General features: G+C 40.9%; 3 protein-coding genes across 5 annotated transcripts; 2 read left to right on the top strand and 1 right to left on the bottom strand.

Annotated features, from left to right (window-relative positions):
* Positions 1-222: 222 nt before the first annotated feature.
* LOC135608321 (F-box/kelch-repeat protein At5g42350-like) lies at positions 223-2,759 on the bottom strand. Of its 2 annotated transcripts, none has more exons than XM_065101060.1 (2): positions 2,591-2,759; positions 223-2,520 (listed from the first exon to the last, which is right to left on the bottom strand). In XM_065101060.1, the coding sequence occupies exon 2, from the start codon at positions 2,354-2,356 to the stop codon at positions 569-571; it is 1,788 nt and encodes a 595-aa protein (XP_064957132.1). In that variant the 5' UTR covers positions 2,357-2,520; positions 2,591-2,759; the 3' UTR covers positions 223-568. The 2 variants fall into 2 exon arrangements, with proteins under 2 accessions (XP_064957132.1, XP_064957133.1); XM_065101061.1 differs by having other exon boundaries at positions 2,616-2,759.
* Positions 2,760-5,668: 2,909 nt separating this feature from the next.
* LOC135586735 (glutamate receptor 3.1-like) lies at positions 5,669-12,637 on the top strand. Of its 2 annotated transcripts, XM_065101057.1 has the most exons (8): positions 5,669-6,502; positions 6,591-6,652; positions 7,131-7,418; positions 7,510-8,858; positions 8,935-9,212; positions 9,701-9,732; positions 9,814-10,220; positions 12,031-12,637. In XM_065101057.1, the coding sequence occupies exons 1-8, from the start codon at positions 6,471-6,473 to the stop codon at positions 12,451-12,453; spliced, it is 2,871 nt and encodes a 956-aa protein (XP_064957129.1). In that variant the 5' UTR covers positions 5,669-6,470; the 3' UTR covers positions 12,454-12,637. The 2 variants fall into 2 exon arrangements, with proteins under 2 accessions (XP_064957129.1, XP_064957130.1); XM_065101058.1 differs by lacking the exons at positions 5,669-6,502; positions 6,591-6,652 and adding an exon at positions 6,667-6,806.
* A 1,136-nt stretch (positions 12,638-13,773) lies between these two features.
* On the top strand, positions 13,774-15,249 carry LOC135608319 (uncharacterized). Its single transcript, XM_065101059.1, has one exon. The coding sequence runs from the start codon at positions 13,971-13,973 to the stop codon at positions 15,000-15,002; it is 1,032 nt and encodes a 343-aa protein (XP_064957131.1). The 5' UTR covers positions 13,774-13,970; the 3' UTR covers positions 15,003-15,249.
* The last annotated feature ends 1,026 nt before the right edge of the window (positions 15,250-16,275 follow it).

Raw genomic sequence — 16,275 nt, 5'->3', positions numbered from 1 at the left:
ATTTACCCTGCTGGTATATATCCGAATCCATTTCTAATAGGAAGAGGGTTTGAAACCTTGTTTGAATGCCAAGTTACTGATGCAAACAGTATCTTGGAACCTCAATTGTTAAGATACTGTCAAAGGTAGATTCCTAAAGATCAGCTAAGGATGTGTCTTCTTTTTATACAACTGTAGCAAAAAGAAGAATGCATCATGGATTCCAGTCACATAAATAAATGATTGAACTTGAAACTTAAACTTGATTAAACGAGAAAAAAATTAATCCACAAATCCAAAGACAACTTTGATATAGGTTTGAAGAAATGGTAAAATCATACACAACGATTCTGTCCCAGCAATTCAATACATTATGAATTTTGCGTATAAGGAACCAAATAATTAAACTACTACTTATGAGAGGTATTACCTTCTTTTCTTTGAGGCAACTCTAAACATAGCCATGACTCTGAATCGCCAATTTCATCTCATTGTTGCACATTTCTTCACAGATGCTCCCTCCTCCACTTCTCATTGTGTCTTGCATGTAAACAACCAAAAGTGTGACAAACATTGAACAACATAAAGTTCAGAGGTGCAACACCAGCATTGACTTGATTACACATGAAGAAGCATCCACTTCATGTGTTGCATGCTTCTTGGTGATACGGTGCCACTTCAGTCCAGTTTCAGAAACATGACAAGCAGTTAAGAAATCCAGGACCTGCCCAAATATCCTAAACATCTCGATACTGTAAATCATATCGTCATCTGCAAGAAACATGGCATCCCGGTCCATGGGAGCATCTGGATGCCATGAGACCTCATTCCATGCGCGTAAAGTGAAATCCAGCTCCCAGAACTTCCTCACAGCTATCTCCCTCCTGTTTGGTTGGCCATCTATTTCACACCATGACACACAAGAGAAGAACAACCGACTGCTACAAGCAATGAGCTTCGGGTAGTATTCACGAAGCCGGGGAGGAGGGTGGCACACCTGAATTGTCATCCAGAAGCCTCTTTCCAAATCATAGCCTGCGAGTTTATCTGTCTCTGAGTAAACATAAAACATTTTGCCACATATGGCACCTGAGCAAATGACTCCAAATTCCCCTGGCAAACTTGCAATCTCTATCCACTTATCAGTTACAGGATCATAGATCTCACCAGATTCGAGAGGTTCATCCCAGGATCCACAACCACCCACAGCAATCAGTGCAAATTTTAACTGCTTGCTCATATTTTCTCCAACAAAGTTGGATGGTCTTCTTTTGCGCTCCGATGAAACATCCTCCTCACTAAAAGCATCTCTAAGCCGAAGCCTGACAGAGAGTCTGTGTGGATCCTTATACACATCAGAGACTCCTCCAATCCGAGACTTCAACTGAAGCTGATCTTGGGACTTGGGTCGAGCTTCAAACAAACTGCAGCTGGCACCTACTTCAAAGACACCCAGAACAGGTCCTGACCTTGCTGATTTCATCGGTGCAGTTTTACGCCACGAGCCGCTCAAAGGGTTAAACACCAGGACCCCTTTGTGAGTCTTGATGGACCTCTTCTCCATTGACAAAGAAGACCTAGAGCAACCACCAACAACATAGATATCACTCTTAATACTTGTAACAGAGAACAAGAACCTGCCTTTTAGCACATCACTGTGAATCCTGTGCCATCGATCGCCAGAGACATCCAAAGCATGAATGTCACCGGCATGACACCCACCCTTCGTGATGCCAAACAGGAACAACCATGGACTACCATAAGAACAGTCGCTTCTCATCTGTATGAAACGGGGCGTGCTTGTCAAGTGCCTCCACTTCTTGCACACGCAACGTGCTGTCATGACAGATGACAAAGGAAGCCGAGCAAGAATCATTTCCAACACATCATCAGGTAGCGAAGCCGGAACAGCAGATGATGAAGTTGATGGGCACTGCACAGATGGCTTCTCCTTCCTGGAACTCCTCCAAAATTTCTCCGAAACGCCATAAGAGAAGCACTCCATCCCTACCCCACCATCTTCAACCCCATTGACCATCCTGTGCGGGATGCTCTCGTCCATGGCACTGAACCGCCTCTTGATAGTAGAATCAAAGTCGTCGCAAGCACCCACCCGACGACACCCGCCACCCTTCACATAAAGGCCGAGGCATGTAGAGGAATTGTGCCTGGAGCTTCCACCACTATGGGCTGCTCTAAAGACTCTCCTTTTCTTCTTATACTTCTGGCTCACGCTCCGCACTAGTCTCTTGGAAATGCTCAACCCCTCCATGTTCTTGCGATGAGATGTTTCGCCATCTTCGGCAGATTTTCTTGAATCATTGCATAGAAGTGATGCCCTGCTGTTGCTGCTGAATCTGTTCAAAGTGCTGATCATAACCAATCGACGAAAGGCTCAAAATCCCTCTTTATTCTACAAATTCCAACTGACTTACGGAAGCCACCATATCACCAAAAAGGAACCAAAACTCAAGAAAAAGCCATCCAAATCCGCCCGTCGCCAGCCGCAACCCATCAAATTACAATCTTCAACTCCTAACGCTACCAAACACAGGAAAATAAGCTCTTCGTTTTTGGCAGAAGACAGGAAAACCGAACCAAGAACACACACATGAGATTGAAAATTAGGCGCAAACCCTAAACGAGGAGGACGAGGAGGCGATGGGACCTTTGAGGCGATCCAATCCCCGAGAGGTGTTTCCCGTAAATAGCAAAAGGGGGAAGCGTCGGATCTCGCTCTCCTCTCTCTCTCTCACGCGCGCGCCCGCGAACAGCGCAGGAAAATTTGCGGGTTTAAAGTACTTTTACAGGTTAATGATATGACATAGCGACGCAAAAGTTTGGGACCCGCAAAACGCCACCCGCGGGACCCACCAAAGGAGTGGATTAAGTCGGCCGCAGGCGTCTTGCGGATTTAATGTATGAGATGGACTGCGGCGCATCGACGGCGACCCATCACCCGACGGAGCTTCTTGTTCATTCTTTTAATATGCCCTGACATTCACGTAAATCTGAATTTTGATTGGTAGAATCCGGACGACCCTGTGTTGCATGATCCACAAAATCCGTGCCACCTCAAAATGGCGTAGGATGGAAATACGTTACTTGCGGATGTGTTCCAAAAAAATAAAAATAATATATAAAATGTGGAAATATAATGTTAGTACTCCCATTTGTTTGTACACTTTCTAGCATTTTGCCATTATTACCATCATAACAATACCTACTTCTAATTTCATCAAGCATTTTACTAAAAGTAAAAATTCCCTATAGCTAAAAAATAAAAGGATTAAAAGGACAGATTATTAACATACATATATACTAATTAGATCTGTATAACTAATATCCTCTACTTGTGTTATCTGCTCTACATATGTTGCTTGGGGTGATTACTTTTCCCTTTTTTTCCTTGATTTTTCTTCAGCCCAATCTTTATAAATTATATATAAAATTATCTAGTTTAATATATATGTGTGTGTGTGTGTGAGAAGTTTAATAATAGACTGAGTCTTTTCTAATAATTTGTTTATAAAATTTATGGTAACCTAATTAAAATCTGCATATGTTTTCTTTCTATTTTTTGATGTTTAATTGATATTATGCAATGTCCTTTTTAATTGTTTTACACCGTACACCTGTGTTCAATTTCATGTATCAAGCTTCACTTTGTATATGAGAGGAAATGTTAAAGAGTCTAATATAGATTGAATCCATTTCTGGATTTGTAGTAATCCAATCAAAATCCTTATGACAAGGCAAAAAAATAAAATCTTCAACATTTTGATGATCATTTGTAGTTGATCAGAAGAATTTACAATGATAAAATTAGATCATTTAGATAAGCTTTTAGCTTATGCCCAAACTTCAGGATGTGACTTTTCCACTGATAAGATGGGGATCTCTGCAACATGAGGAGTGTTGCTGTAACACATAATATACATAAGAAGCAGTAGTGATTCCAATGATATCATCTCATATCTCTTAATGAGTAGGATGCAAGTGTAGGCTTTGCTGTGTATATATACATGTGATGTTGAGTCTGGCACTTTATATATAAAACATGTTTCTTTCAAGCTACTGACTCATAAAGAAGACAAGGAATGTGAAGAAAGCAGCATCTGAAGAAAGAAGAATGGACACCAGCTTCTGTTGCATTTGCCCACCACTAACTTGTCACCATTATTCAAGGAACTAAATTAATTGAAATGCATGGAAGCATTAGAAATTGCATCCCTGAGATGAAGCATGTTCTCAGCCTATCCATCTTCATAACCCAAGTAAGTTCAAGAGTTCATTTTAAGAGTTAGGAAACTTCCTAAATCATCCAAGGGTTCCACAGACAATTTGGTTTCCTTAAGCCTCTTTCTAAGAACATTTGTGTGCTTTTCATTTCATGATAAGACATGCATCTCTTCTTTTGATTGTCTCTAACCACAATATAAAGTTTTGACAGTTCCTATCATCTCTCTGAGAGAAAGACCTTTTGCTTGCATCCTTAAGCAATATTCTTCTGATCTGATGAGACAGCATTACTTTTCTGCTGTCCAAATATATCTGTGGTCTATGACACTCTACTGTATCTATTGTATGAATTAAAACCTTGTTTTGTGGGATGCTCTGCAGTCCAATTTTTTGCTGGGAAAATACATTTTTCCTGCATCTGTGAATTGATCCATACCCTCTTGCATAAACCCAATTAATTAGATCTGCAAAAGGCACATCATGAATTTGTTTGAAAGAACTGAGTACATTGTGATTCCTGCACTCCATTGCTTTTTTAGTGTTCATTGGCAGAAACCTGACTACCAAACATGCAGATTATTCCAACATGAAAACAATGATTTCTTTGCAGCTCACCTTTCAATGGATGCTGAAGCTCCATTGCCAATCATTAAATAATAAAAAGGACAATTAAAGTAAAGAAATTGGATGACAAGTAGATAATAAAAGCATCCATTGCCTATATTTCAAAGCTTCAGAGGCCCTTGGATGACAACTCACCCTTTGCTGCATGTTCCCAGATTCCTACATTTGATGAAACTGTGGCTTCAAAATATAGACTTGTGCCATTGGACATGGCTTGGTTAAGCTTGTCATCAAGAATAAGACACACCTCTATAGTCTTGATGGTATGCTGATTTCCCTTTCAGGTATTATATGCTTCATACGGAATATATATCTTGTATCAGTTGATATCTTCCATCATTCCACCAACTCTATTCACATTTTGTGTTTAGAGTCTTGAGGGAGAGAGGGAACCCCAAGCAGATAAATCTTACATAGCTATGGTGAGAGAGAATAAGGTTCTAATGACAAAAGAAATCTAGCTGACCCAACAAGAATGAGAATCTAATCTCTTTTCTCCCCCGAAAGAGAAGAACTGTATTGGTCTTTCACAAGTCTAAAAAAGGATCTGTTTAGGTAAGTATGAAAAATGGCTGCCAAATCCATATGAAATTTCTCCTTCCAAAACTTTACAGTTGGATTTCTCATTCACAAGACAGTCAACAACTATTTTGATCTCTTTTTTATTATCCATTATGTCTTTTATTTCTCATTTTGAATTTTGTGAAAAAAAATCCTTTTTTTTTATATAATTGTTAAGAAATTTTGGAAAGCTAAGAGAGGTGAAAAGGAATTCCTTCCTATAATTTGTGTAGTGGAAGACAGTATCAGATGCTAATCAATGCATCAGAGCTGACAGTCCCTGTTTTCTTGCTGCAGATTCCTATTCCATCCGATCCTTGTAGTGATGCAACTCACGAGGTGAGAATGGTAGCATTTGGTCACAAGCAATTCTGGTCTCATGATTGTTCATGCTGCAAGTGGTCATTAATGGCTGGTCACTGCTCGTACAACCGTGGAAGAAACCATAAGAAACAACATATGATGACACTACCACCTCATTACCTTCCACAAATGAAGAAGCTTTGCGTTCTCCGGTGCCATGTTATTGAGATAGCTGTGAATCCGTTGGCGTCAGCCAAAATCCGGCACGTTTTGCTTCTGTTGAGGTTGGCAGGAGCTCCACCAAGCAACTCGATGCATTTCCCCGCAGATTTCACGACGTCGATTGATTCCCGGGTTGCAAGAGCTTGTTTGGTTCTTCGGTAGAGCTTTGGCGTCAAAATCTGATCTTGAGCGTCGTGCGGTGTGCAAAGTACTCATGACGTGGGAAGAACACGGTAGGGCGAGATTTTGCGTAGCTTCGTAGGGTGGAATAGATCCAGTTCACATGACAGCGAAGTCGAATACACGAGGAGAAGCACCGAGGAGTACAGGTATGAACAAGCAGAGACCGAAATATGGCATCCCAAAAGGAGGTGTTGTGCTCCGGGGATATGATCCCTTTCTTGTTCTGATATTTTTCCTTTGAAGAGACATCCTTCGTCCGATCACTTCTTATATAAGACCGCAGCCCATGCCAGCACCTCTTCACCAGTGACTCCCTCGAAAGGCGCCTACCAAGTGTTCGACCTCAGGTTGGGCCCATGGAGCCTCAAAGAGACTGCCCCGGTTCACAGTGCTGCAGCTTCTGCTCTTGTCCATATCAATTACAATACAGTAGCACGCTTTTCCCTCCTATAAAGTTCTCGCATTTTGTCACGCAGAAGAATCGAGCCGACGGGAAACTCTGTGGAGCATAAAGCCGTAACAGTTCACAGCAAAACCGGTAAGCACAGCTGCTCTGCTTCTGTCCAACCTTTTCTTTCCACTAAGAATAGTCTGTCTTGGGCTTGCGAGGATGGATTCCGTCCCTGAATGACTTTCTTTTTGCTGCATGGAAAGGAGTTTGGTTTGAGTTGAGCTGAAACGCCCTTCTTGAGGTTTAGTTATGCTGGTTTTGCTTCATTTTTTCTTTAGTTTTGTCTTATAAAGCTGACCTTTTTGGATGTTTTATGATGTCGATATCTTTTCCCATTAAGAAGATTTGGTTTTGTCTTCGATCTTCTCACAAATATGGTGGGTTTATCTGTTTCCGCATCGTGAAATTTGTATCTTTGGCCCTTTATCTTGAGATACTCGAGTGGGTTGTACTTCAGCACCATATCTTCTATCGAAGCAGTTTTCTGATATATGATTGAATTGCTTAATCTGTTGAGTGGTTTTTGCTTATCTTCCTTGCTCAGAGAAGTTGTGGTGTGTTTCAGCTTTGAGAAGCAGCAGTCGTTGCATCGACATGATTTTGGCTCTGTTTCCTCTCTTCTTTTGCCTTTTCTCGAGCACCAGCGGTGCAACAAAGAGCGTCTCTCCGAGGCCTGCCGTTGTGCACGTTGGGGCTATTTTCACGTTCAACTCGACCATTGGAAGAGTCGCAAAGGTCGCCATTGATGCCGCAAAGCAGGATGTCAACTCCGACCCAACTGTTCTTCGAGGCACAAGGTTGGATATCACGATGAGGAATACCAACTGCAGCGGGTTCTTCGGCATGATGGAAGGTTACAGACCTCATCTATCTTCCTTTTGCTACTGAATCTTGGTTTACTAGCTAGCTTCACGTAATGTTGTGCATCCAATTTCATGTATCAGCTCTGCAATTTATGGAGACTGATACTGTTGCGATAGTTGGGCCACAGTGTTCGACCATTGCTCATGTCATTTCCCATCTTGCCAACGAGCTCCATGTCCCTTTGCTCTCGTTCTCAGCAACAGATCCAACTCTTACTGCGCTCGAGTACCCTTACTTTGTTCGGACCTCACAAAGCGATCTGTTTCAGATGGCTGCCATTGCTAAGATAGTAGACTATTACCAGTGGAGACAGGTGATTGCCATCTACGTTGATGATGACAATGGTAGGAATGGAGTAGCTGCATTAGGCGATAAACTTGCAGAGAGGCGCTGCATGTTATCTTACAAAGCTCGGCTGTCGCCTGTAGCCACAAGGAGTGATGTCACAGATTTACTGGTCAAGGTTGCATTGATGGAGTCTCGTGTTATCGTCTTGCATTCGAATCAAGATTATGGTCCCATGATTCTTTCTGTGGCACATTATCTTGACATGATGACGAATGGGTATGTTTGGATTGCAACAGACTGGCTTTCTTCTCTGCTGGATTCTAAAGCCCCCCTTGCCCCTGATACAATGGACACAATGCAAGGGGTTCTTACACTGCGTCAGCACACAGCTGATTCAAAGAGGAAGAGTAACTTCGTTTCTAGGTGGAGCAACTTGACCAAAGAAGAGGATGATGGAAACTTTCGGCTTCACTCATATGGCTTATATGCTTATGACACTGTGTGGATGTTGGCTAAAGCAATTGATGCCTTCTTTGATGACCGCGGAATCATTTCATTCTCTAATGATTCAAAATTGCATGATGTACAGGGAGGGACTCTTCACCTTGAGGCAATGAGTGTCTTTAATGGAGGACAACTTCTTCTGGAAAAGGTCCAAAACACAAATTTTGCAGGTCTAACTGGAGTGCTTCGGTATGATTCCGATGGAAATCTCATTCATCCTGCATATGATATCATAAATGTAATTGGAACAGGGTCAAGAACTATTGGTTATTGGTCCAACTACTCTGGGTTATCAATTGTGCCTCCTGAAACCCTATATTCGAAGCCGGCTAATGCTTCCCCTGCAAATGATCTGCTCTACAGTGTCATCTGGCCTGGGGAAACAACAACAAAGCCTCGAGGATGGGTCTTCCCTAACAATGGTAAAGAGCTGAAGATTGTTGTCCCAAACAGAGTCAGTTATCAGGAATTTGTCTCAAAATCACCACATACAGGCATTGTCAAGGGTTACTGCATTGATGTGTTTACTGCTGCTGTCAACTTACTGCCCTACGCTGTTCCTTTTAAGCTGATACCATTTGGCAATGGTCATGCTAATCCTAGTTACGGTGAACTTGTGAATATGGTTGCGACAGGGGTAAGTCCCATGGAAAGATATGTCCTATAATGACTAAGTTTATTTCACTAATTCTGATCATTTTCCCTCTTTTTAGGTATTTGATGCTGCCGTAGGTGACATCGCCATTGTTACTAATCGCACAAAGATTGTTGATTTTACACAGCCATACATCGAGTCTGGGCTTGTTATTCTAGCCCCCATTAGAAAATACAAATCGAGTGCTTGGGCATTCTTGCAGCCTTTTACTCTGGAGATGTGGTGTGTCACAGGCTTCTTCTTTATGGTAATAGGATCTGTGGTGTGGATCCTTGAGCACAGGATGAATGACGAATTTCGTGGTCCACCACGACAACAAGTAGCTACAGTCTTCTGGTAAGCTATAGAATAAATGAAATCTAAACACATATGTCCAAATGGACCCTGATAAGCAAATGAACTTTTACAGGATAATCTACACTTTTGTGGAAAATGACCAGTTTGATTTAATTTTTAAATGCAAGTGAGTTCTTGTGTTGACTGGTTTCATCAATCATTATTGTCCTTCTTTTCCTTGTTAGAATATGGGAGCTGAACAATATAGCATCACAAAGCACATCGATGCGAATTCTACAATTCTGCAATCACTATATAAAAAAATGTCTAGGTAATTGCACAGAATCTCATGTGATATTGCTGGCTTTGTATTATGTATCAAAGGTTGGCACGACAAGGTATAGAGTGGTGTATACAAGTAAAGATGGTCATTTCTTTGCACGTTGTACTTGCAATTAATTTTGAGACACACGTAAGATGATTATTTTGTTGATATACTTCATTTTTTTTAATACTTTCCTATCTAATTTGATACTGGTCTATTGCAGGTTCAGCTTTTCAACTTTGTTTTTTGCACACAGTGAGTATTATCCTTCTTTCTTCCAACTCAAGAATGATATTTGCAGCTTAACTCATAGAAATTGGCATTCCTTTCCCTCAGGAGAAAACACCGTGAGCACTCTAGGACGAGGAGTGCTAATAATATGGCTTTTTGTGGTTCTGATTATCCAGTCTAGCTACACTGCAAGCTTGACATCAATCCTAACAGTGCAACAACTCTCATCTCCTATAAAAGGAATTGACAGCTTGATAGCTAGTGATGAACATATAGGGTTTCAAGTAGGTTCATTTGCTGAAAATTATATGGTTGAGGAGCTCAGCATTCCAAGATCCAGGCTTAAAGCCCTTGGATCACGAGAAGAGTATGCAAAAGCTCTTGAACTGGGGCCTGACAATGGGGGTGTTGCTGCCATCGTAGATGAGCGTGCCTATGTTGAGCTCTTCTTATCGACAAATTGCAATTTTGCGATTGTTGGTTCAGAATTTACCAAAAGTGGCTGGGGCTTTGTAAGTACCTTTGATAGTTATTGAATTTTTTTATGGTCACATATTATTCTGTCTTTTATCATCTTCATTCCATAGAGAGCAAGAAAAATCATTCCTTACCTTCTCAACATTGCATGATTTCTATCAGCTTAATATTATCTTGGTAGGCAGTGTGAAAAGATATTTAAGGCTTCTAAGAGAAAACTGGACTTAAGAGACATAAAATCTACATCTATGTAGAAGAGAATGACTTGTATCATGCATCTAAATTTATCATTTTCGCATGAAAAATTAGGATAAAAGCCTTGATACAAGAAAGACAAGCATGAATGTTTCAGCTGCATAATATGAATTTTTTATGCAAGCTGAAAGTGAGAGAATTAATTGATTGGAAAAAACAAGGGAACTGCTTTTTTAAAAATCTCAACAGGGTTCTGGGAAGCAGAGGATGTTCAGGTCTGCTTGGTCAAATCTCTATCTTATTGTTTAATGTCTAAGTATACCAGTGAAATATTCGAGCATAACCTTCCGTTATTGATGTCTCTTTGACTGTATGTATAACCCTCGAAACTTGTTTTTCGCTTTGATAAGTTGAGAGTTCATTGACCTTATGAAATTTCAAATCAAATATGTTGTCAGTTCCAAAAAATAAAATTTTATGTTTTAAAATTTGTTTGGCTTCTTCTATATACTAAAAACTTAAGTTACAAGGAGGTTCTAGAGATATGCTCTAAACTTTTCATATTTGATTTGTTATTCTTTCAAATATTGCCTAAATTGTATTTTAGAATTTTGAACATGCAAAGAATGAAGAGTATGTGATATGAAGCCCTAATGTTTATTTGTAATTTGGTTCGCTGATTCAGTACAGTTTTTTCTTGTTATGTGGGATACCACCAATGACAGTATAAAATACATTTTCTGAAACCAGATGGAGATAATACAATTTTGGAAGCTTTTCTTTGTTTAGATTACCTTTGCAAAGATCTACTTTTACCTGTACAATTTAGTATACTTCATATTTGCTATATATCCTTTAGATATTGGTCTGTTACATGCAAAAGATCCTCAGCGTATGTGCAATTCAAATAAGAAAGGTGGTGAATTCCCAAACCCAGGAGTTTGTGTGCTACAAACTAACATCTAAGTGGTTTTCCTTACTTTTCCTTATATTTGCTAAAACTTAGAAATTTTGGAAAATATTGTGTAACTATGGTGGAAGAGGATTTGTCAAATGATTGAAGTTAGAATTCTTGCTGTTGTAACTGAAGAAATGTTTAAGGTAACGGTAAATTTTAGGATAAATTTTGGGGGTTTGTTGGCTGTTGGAGAACTTGTAGACAGTCTTAGCTTATGTTCAAGTTTTAGTTAAGTTAGCATGAAATAGGCCTTTTTTGGAATAAAATTTTATCATCATTTTTAATGTCCATTACTTCCATTTTCAAAAGTTAACCCTATTTTTTTGTTTTGATGATAATGCATCCAACTTCAGGCACTATCTTAGATAGGAAAGTTATTATTCCATTGTATTCAAGTTTTGATAGTTCTAGAGGTGCTATCATAGATGTTCAAAGTCAACTATAAAAGTTTGGTCAATTGATCCCTGATGCCACTGCGCTTAGTGGAATTGAGTTAACCACTGAGTTAAGCTGCAGTAACCTGAAATTTGTCATTTCGTCAGCCTAAAAAATTACTTTTATTACCTCTTGCTGCTCCACTTAGTTTCACCATATCATATCTGAAAAATTATGATAACTAGTCCTCTTGTTCATAAATGTTACTTTAGCTATTCCCCCTTTGTTTCTTCACAAGCCTTTCATTTCCAATTTAGGTGTTCCCAAGGGACTCTCCATTAGCTGTTGACATGTCAACTGCGATACTTACCTTATCCGAGAATGGAGATCTCCAGAGGATCCATGACAAATGGTTAACAAGGGCTGCTTGCATATCTGAAACTGATGAAATTGACTCTCAAAGGCTTCATCTTAGCAGCTTCTGGGGATTGTTTCTCATATGTGGAACGTCATGCTTCTTGGCTCTCCTCATATACTTGATTTTCGTGTTACGCCAGTATATCAAGCATGCTCCAGTGGACAAACATGACTCTTCCAGCGGCCAAACGCCTCGATCAGGATTCAGCCTTCAGAAGTTCTTCTCGTTTGCTAGCGGCAAGGAAGAAGATGTCAGGAGCCGATCCAAGCAAGGAGAAATGCAGAAGCCAACCATCAATGCCACTGTTGATGTTGAAACTTAAGGCTGGTGTGTGTGCTACCAACCTGTGACCGCATGCTGGAAGCTACTCCCAACATAGTATGACTGTGCAGATTCTATTTCCCTTTCATAAAGGTTTACTTGTGAAAATGAATCATAAGTGTCACCACCTCTCAAATTCAAACCTTGTATCCAATTGTTAATATAAGTAACACTTTGAAGTTTCATTTTCTGTACCTTTTGTTGCATGTAATCCAAAATCTCATGTTCCAATGTGGCTTCCAGAGCTCAAATTGTTCTTTGATCTTGAAATTGAATGTGAAACACAGACTTTTCTGGTTGTCTTGTGAATTAGAAGAAAACATAAGACTCAGGTGAGCAGAAACTGAAGATAGAGTAAATGCAATAAAAAGTCCACATCAACATTTTTTCTTCAGTGGTCCATAAATATATCAGTAACACCATTTGACCCAAAATCTTAATTTACAGAGTCTTTAATCATTCTTTTTTTTTAAGCATTAGATCATTTGATAACAAGTAAATTTAAAGTAATTTGTTCATTGATACAACTTTGTCGGGAGAAAAAATCGAAATTAAAAGAATAATTAAACATAAATCATTAAATAGTAAATGCAAGATTTATGTGATTCCAATGTTTTTGCCTATATCCATATTAAAAACAAAATTTTAATCTCTCTTTGACTCCATTTAACCTTTGCAAGATGGACCAAAACATTTAGATTTAGTGTATTTATATACCGATGGTTATATATTGACCTAATTTTAGTATGACTAAAGACATATTGAGTATAGTACATGTATATGCTAATACGTACATGCACACTATGACATATTTTCCTTATGCTGTCCGACCGTCGATTTAATATGATTTAATAAAAATATATATATATTATATTAAAATGCATATATAATACATTTAAATGCCATTATAAATTTTAACTATCCATAATAGTAGAAAAAAAATAAGAATAATTTTTTTAAAGATTTAAATGATAGATATATTTAGTGAACGGGGTTAGAATACGTGCACCTGCGGTACCCAGCCTTCGACCAGGAGGAGGGAAGCGATAAGAGCCGCTGTCCCGTGTGGGGTCCGCCACCATCCACGAGGTACGTAGGTGGGTGGCGAGGAATAATCGTCTTGTGTTGCGTGAGACAGCACGGGGAGAATAATTACTGCAAATTATTTTCGAACGGCGATCCTGACCGCACGTACGTCTCCCCCGACACGAACCACAGCCGTACGATCCCCATTTGCGAGATCACCGAGATGTTCCGGAGTTCCAACACACCTGCACTCTTTGATATAAATAGGCTCCGAGACGTACCCCAATACAAATTAAACCAAAACAGAACCGGAGAACGAATCCGATCCGCTTCGCCATCTGGCGTTAGGGTTGGGATCCATAAGCTCGCGGATTAGGGTTAGGGTTTGGTGGCGATCCGTATTCTTGTGGAATTTGATTCGATTTCGTCGGGATCAGGCTCGCCCTGGCGACGGATTCTGGTGTTTCTTGTTGATTTCTGGCGGAGGAACCGATGAATGATCCGTCCCAGATGATGAACCGGGGCTTCGGAATCTGGCCGCCTCCGGCGGATGATCCGATGGGCTTCCCGCCCCTGCCCCGTCCGCCGCCGTTCGCTGCCGGCGCTGGGGGTGGTAAACCGAGCCGGATGAACTGGAAGGGGAAGAAGGTCGCCGACAAGCGGAAGAAGGCTGACGGGGGAGTCGTCGGCCCGGCTGGCGGCGGCGTCTCCGGCTACAACCCCCTCGGCCTCGGCGAGCACCAGTTCCAGAACCGCGCCAAGGCCCGAAGGTTCTATCCCAAGAAGAAGTTCGTGCGCTTTGCCCCTTTCGCTCCCCGGAACACGACCTCCTTCATCATGCGCGCCAAGAAGGCCGGCGGGATCGCGTCGTTGGTGTCGCCGTGCCCAGTTACGCCGACGATCCTCCCGACGCCCAGCTTCTCTCCGACCCGTGAGGGCCTCGTCGACATGGCCAAGGAGGAGTGGGGCGTCGACGGGTACGGTTCGATGAAGGGCCTGATCCGGCTCCGCTCGCCCAACGGCTACGAGATCCGGGCGGGAGGCGGGGAGGAGGAGGACGAGCTCGACGAAGTGTCGAGCGACAGCGATGTTGACCAGTACCTGGATCAGCAGCACCAAGAAGTCGAGCGGCGTCTGGACCATGATGTGAGCCGGTTCGAGATGGTGTACCCCGGGGAGGAACACGGGTCGGGCGCCACTGCCTGTTTGCTGGAGAACAGGGTGGATAACCAGGACACTCACATTGCGAGGCTGGAGGAAGAGAACTTTATGCTAAAGGAGAGGCTTTTCCTGATGGAGAGGGAGATGGGAGACCTCAGGAGGAGGCTGCAATTGCTGGAGACTAGGTGCCACCTGGGGGAGGAACACCATAAGGATAGCGGCGATGGTAACAATAGGGACGTCAGGAATGAAAACAGGAGCACTAATGAGGAGGCTTCAGAGAACGAGGAGGGCGGGGATGTGTGTTCCGACAGGATTGCTGAAGACTGTCATGAGAGTGGCGGCATCCCGATGCCCGAGTGAGAGATGATGGTGGAGGACATGGAAGGGAAGGGGTGAAAATGGTTCTTGTTGTGTACATACACTAGTTTTTCATGTGAAGTCTTCTTTTGATGCTTTTAGTTTATGTGTAGAATGATAAGCACTCGGATGCCAAGTAGACTAATGTGTAGTAACTATGGAATCATAAGGAAACTATGTGACTACCAGGATCAGAGAATTGGTTCCTATTCTATGTTTCTGATATATATCTTTTTTCCTTTTCGACCAATTTGGATTTGATTATAGAAGCAACCAAATGTAGTAGCAGCCTATAATTGAAGATGATCAGGTTCTTCGATGGTTCATCCTTATTTTTCTTATTGTTATGTTGTTTTATCATTTTCTTTGTTGTTTGATCTAAATAAGAGGTGTTAGATTTGATAAGCTGTTATATAATTACTAATTTGTTTTTTAGGAACTTGAAGTCCATCAAATGGATGGTTTCCTGTTGACATAAAACTAAACCATAGATCTTTCTGAATTGCAGGATAATGGGTTGTATTTGAAGATTGAATTCTCAGAAAAGGAAGAGAAGAAGGTTGAATTCAAAAATGCACAGGTGATGTGATTTGAACATTCTCTCATGTATTTCATGGGAAGAATGCAGGTAATGATAGACTTGGAATCTTGTTGTGCATGAAGCATGGTGATATTTCAGGTTTCAGGAAAAGGGAAAGCCACTTTGGCTCACTCACTCATTTGATGGTCTTGTGTTGGTCACTGTTGCAGTTGAGGATGATTCAGCAGAGATCTCCATTGTTGTATTTGTGTTGGATTGCCGGCTTTGTATGGAGGTAGATAGATGTAAAGCAGCTGGAAAATTTATTTGTCTGGCACAGTTTTTCTCTTGCAGCAAATGACAATCGGTCACCAGATGTTTGATTCATTACCGAAGAGGACAGGAGAGGTACAAGATGATTCTAGTCCATCTATTATTGTATGATGATGTGGATTGACAAGGTTGCTTGCTCCTAATCTTTTAGATTTGCCAATGTAATGTTCCCAGTGGGGGGAATGCTTTGGACCTGTCATTATGATACCCCAGTTGGTTAAATTTATTTATTTATTTATTAGGTTATTAAGAAAAATTAAGAAAATATATCTTAATCAATGGTGTGTTTGTCATGCTTTTGAAGATTTCGAATCTCTAAATACTATCATGATGCTTCTTTGGTCAAGTTTAATTCCTTGGAATGTCTTAAATAACCTCAAATTTAAATTCTCTTTCTCTTGTTGTTAAGGGCAACGTAGTGTC

The sequence above is a fragment of the Musa acuminata genome, chromosome BXJ2-3 (genome assembly GCF_036884655.1).
Source record: "Musa acuminata AAA Group cultivar baxijiao chromosome BXJ2-3, Cavendish_Baxijiao_AAA, whole genome shotgun sequence".
Classification (NCBI taxonomy): domain Eukaryota; kingdom Viridiplantae; phylum Streptophyta; class Magnoliopsida; order Zingiberales; family Musaceae; genus Musa; species Musa acuminata.
The sequence above is the reverse complement of the archived record's forward strand: the minus strand, read 5'-3'. Positions and strand labels throughout refer to the sequence as shown.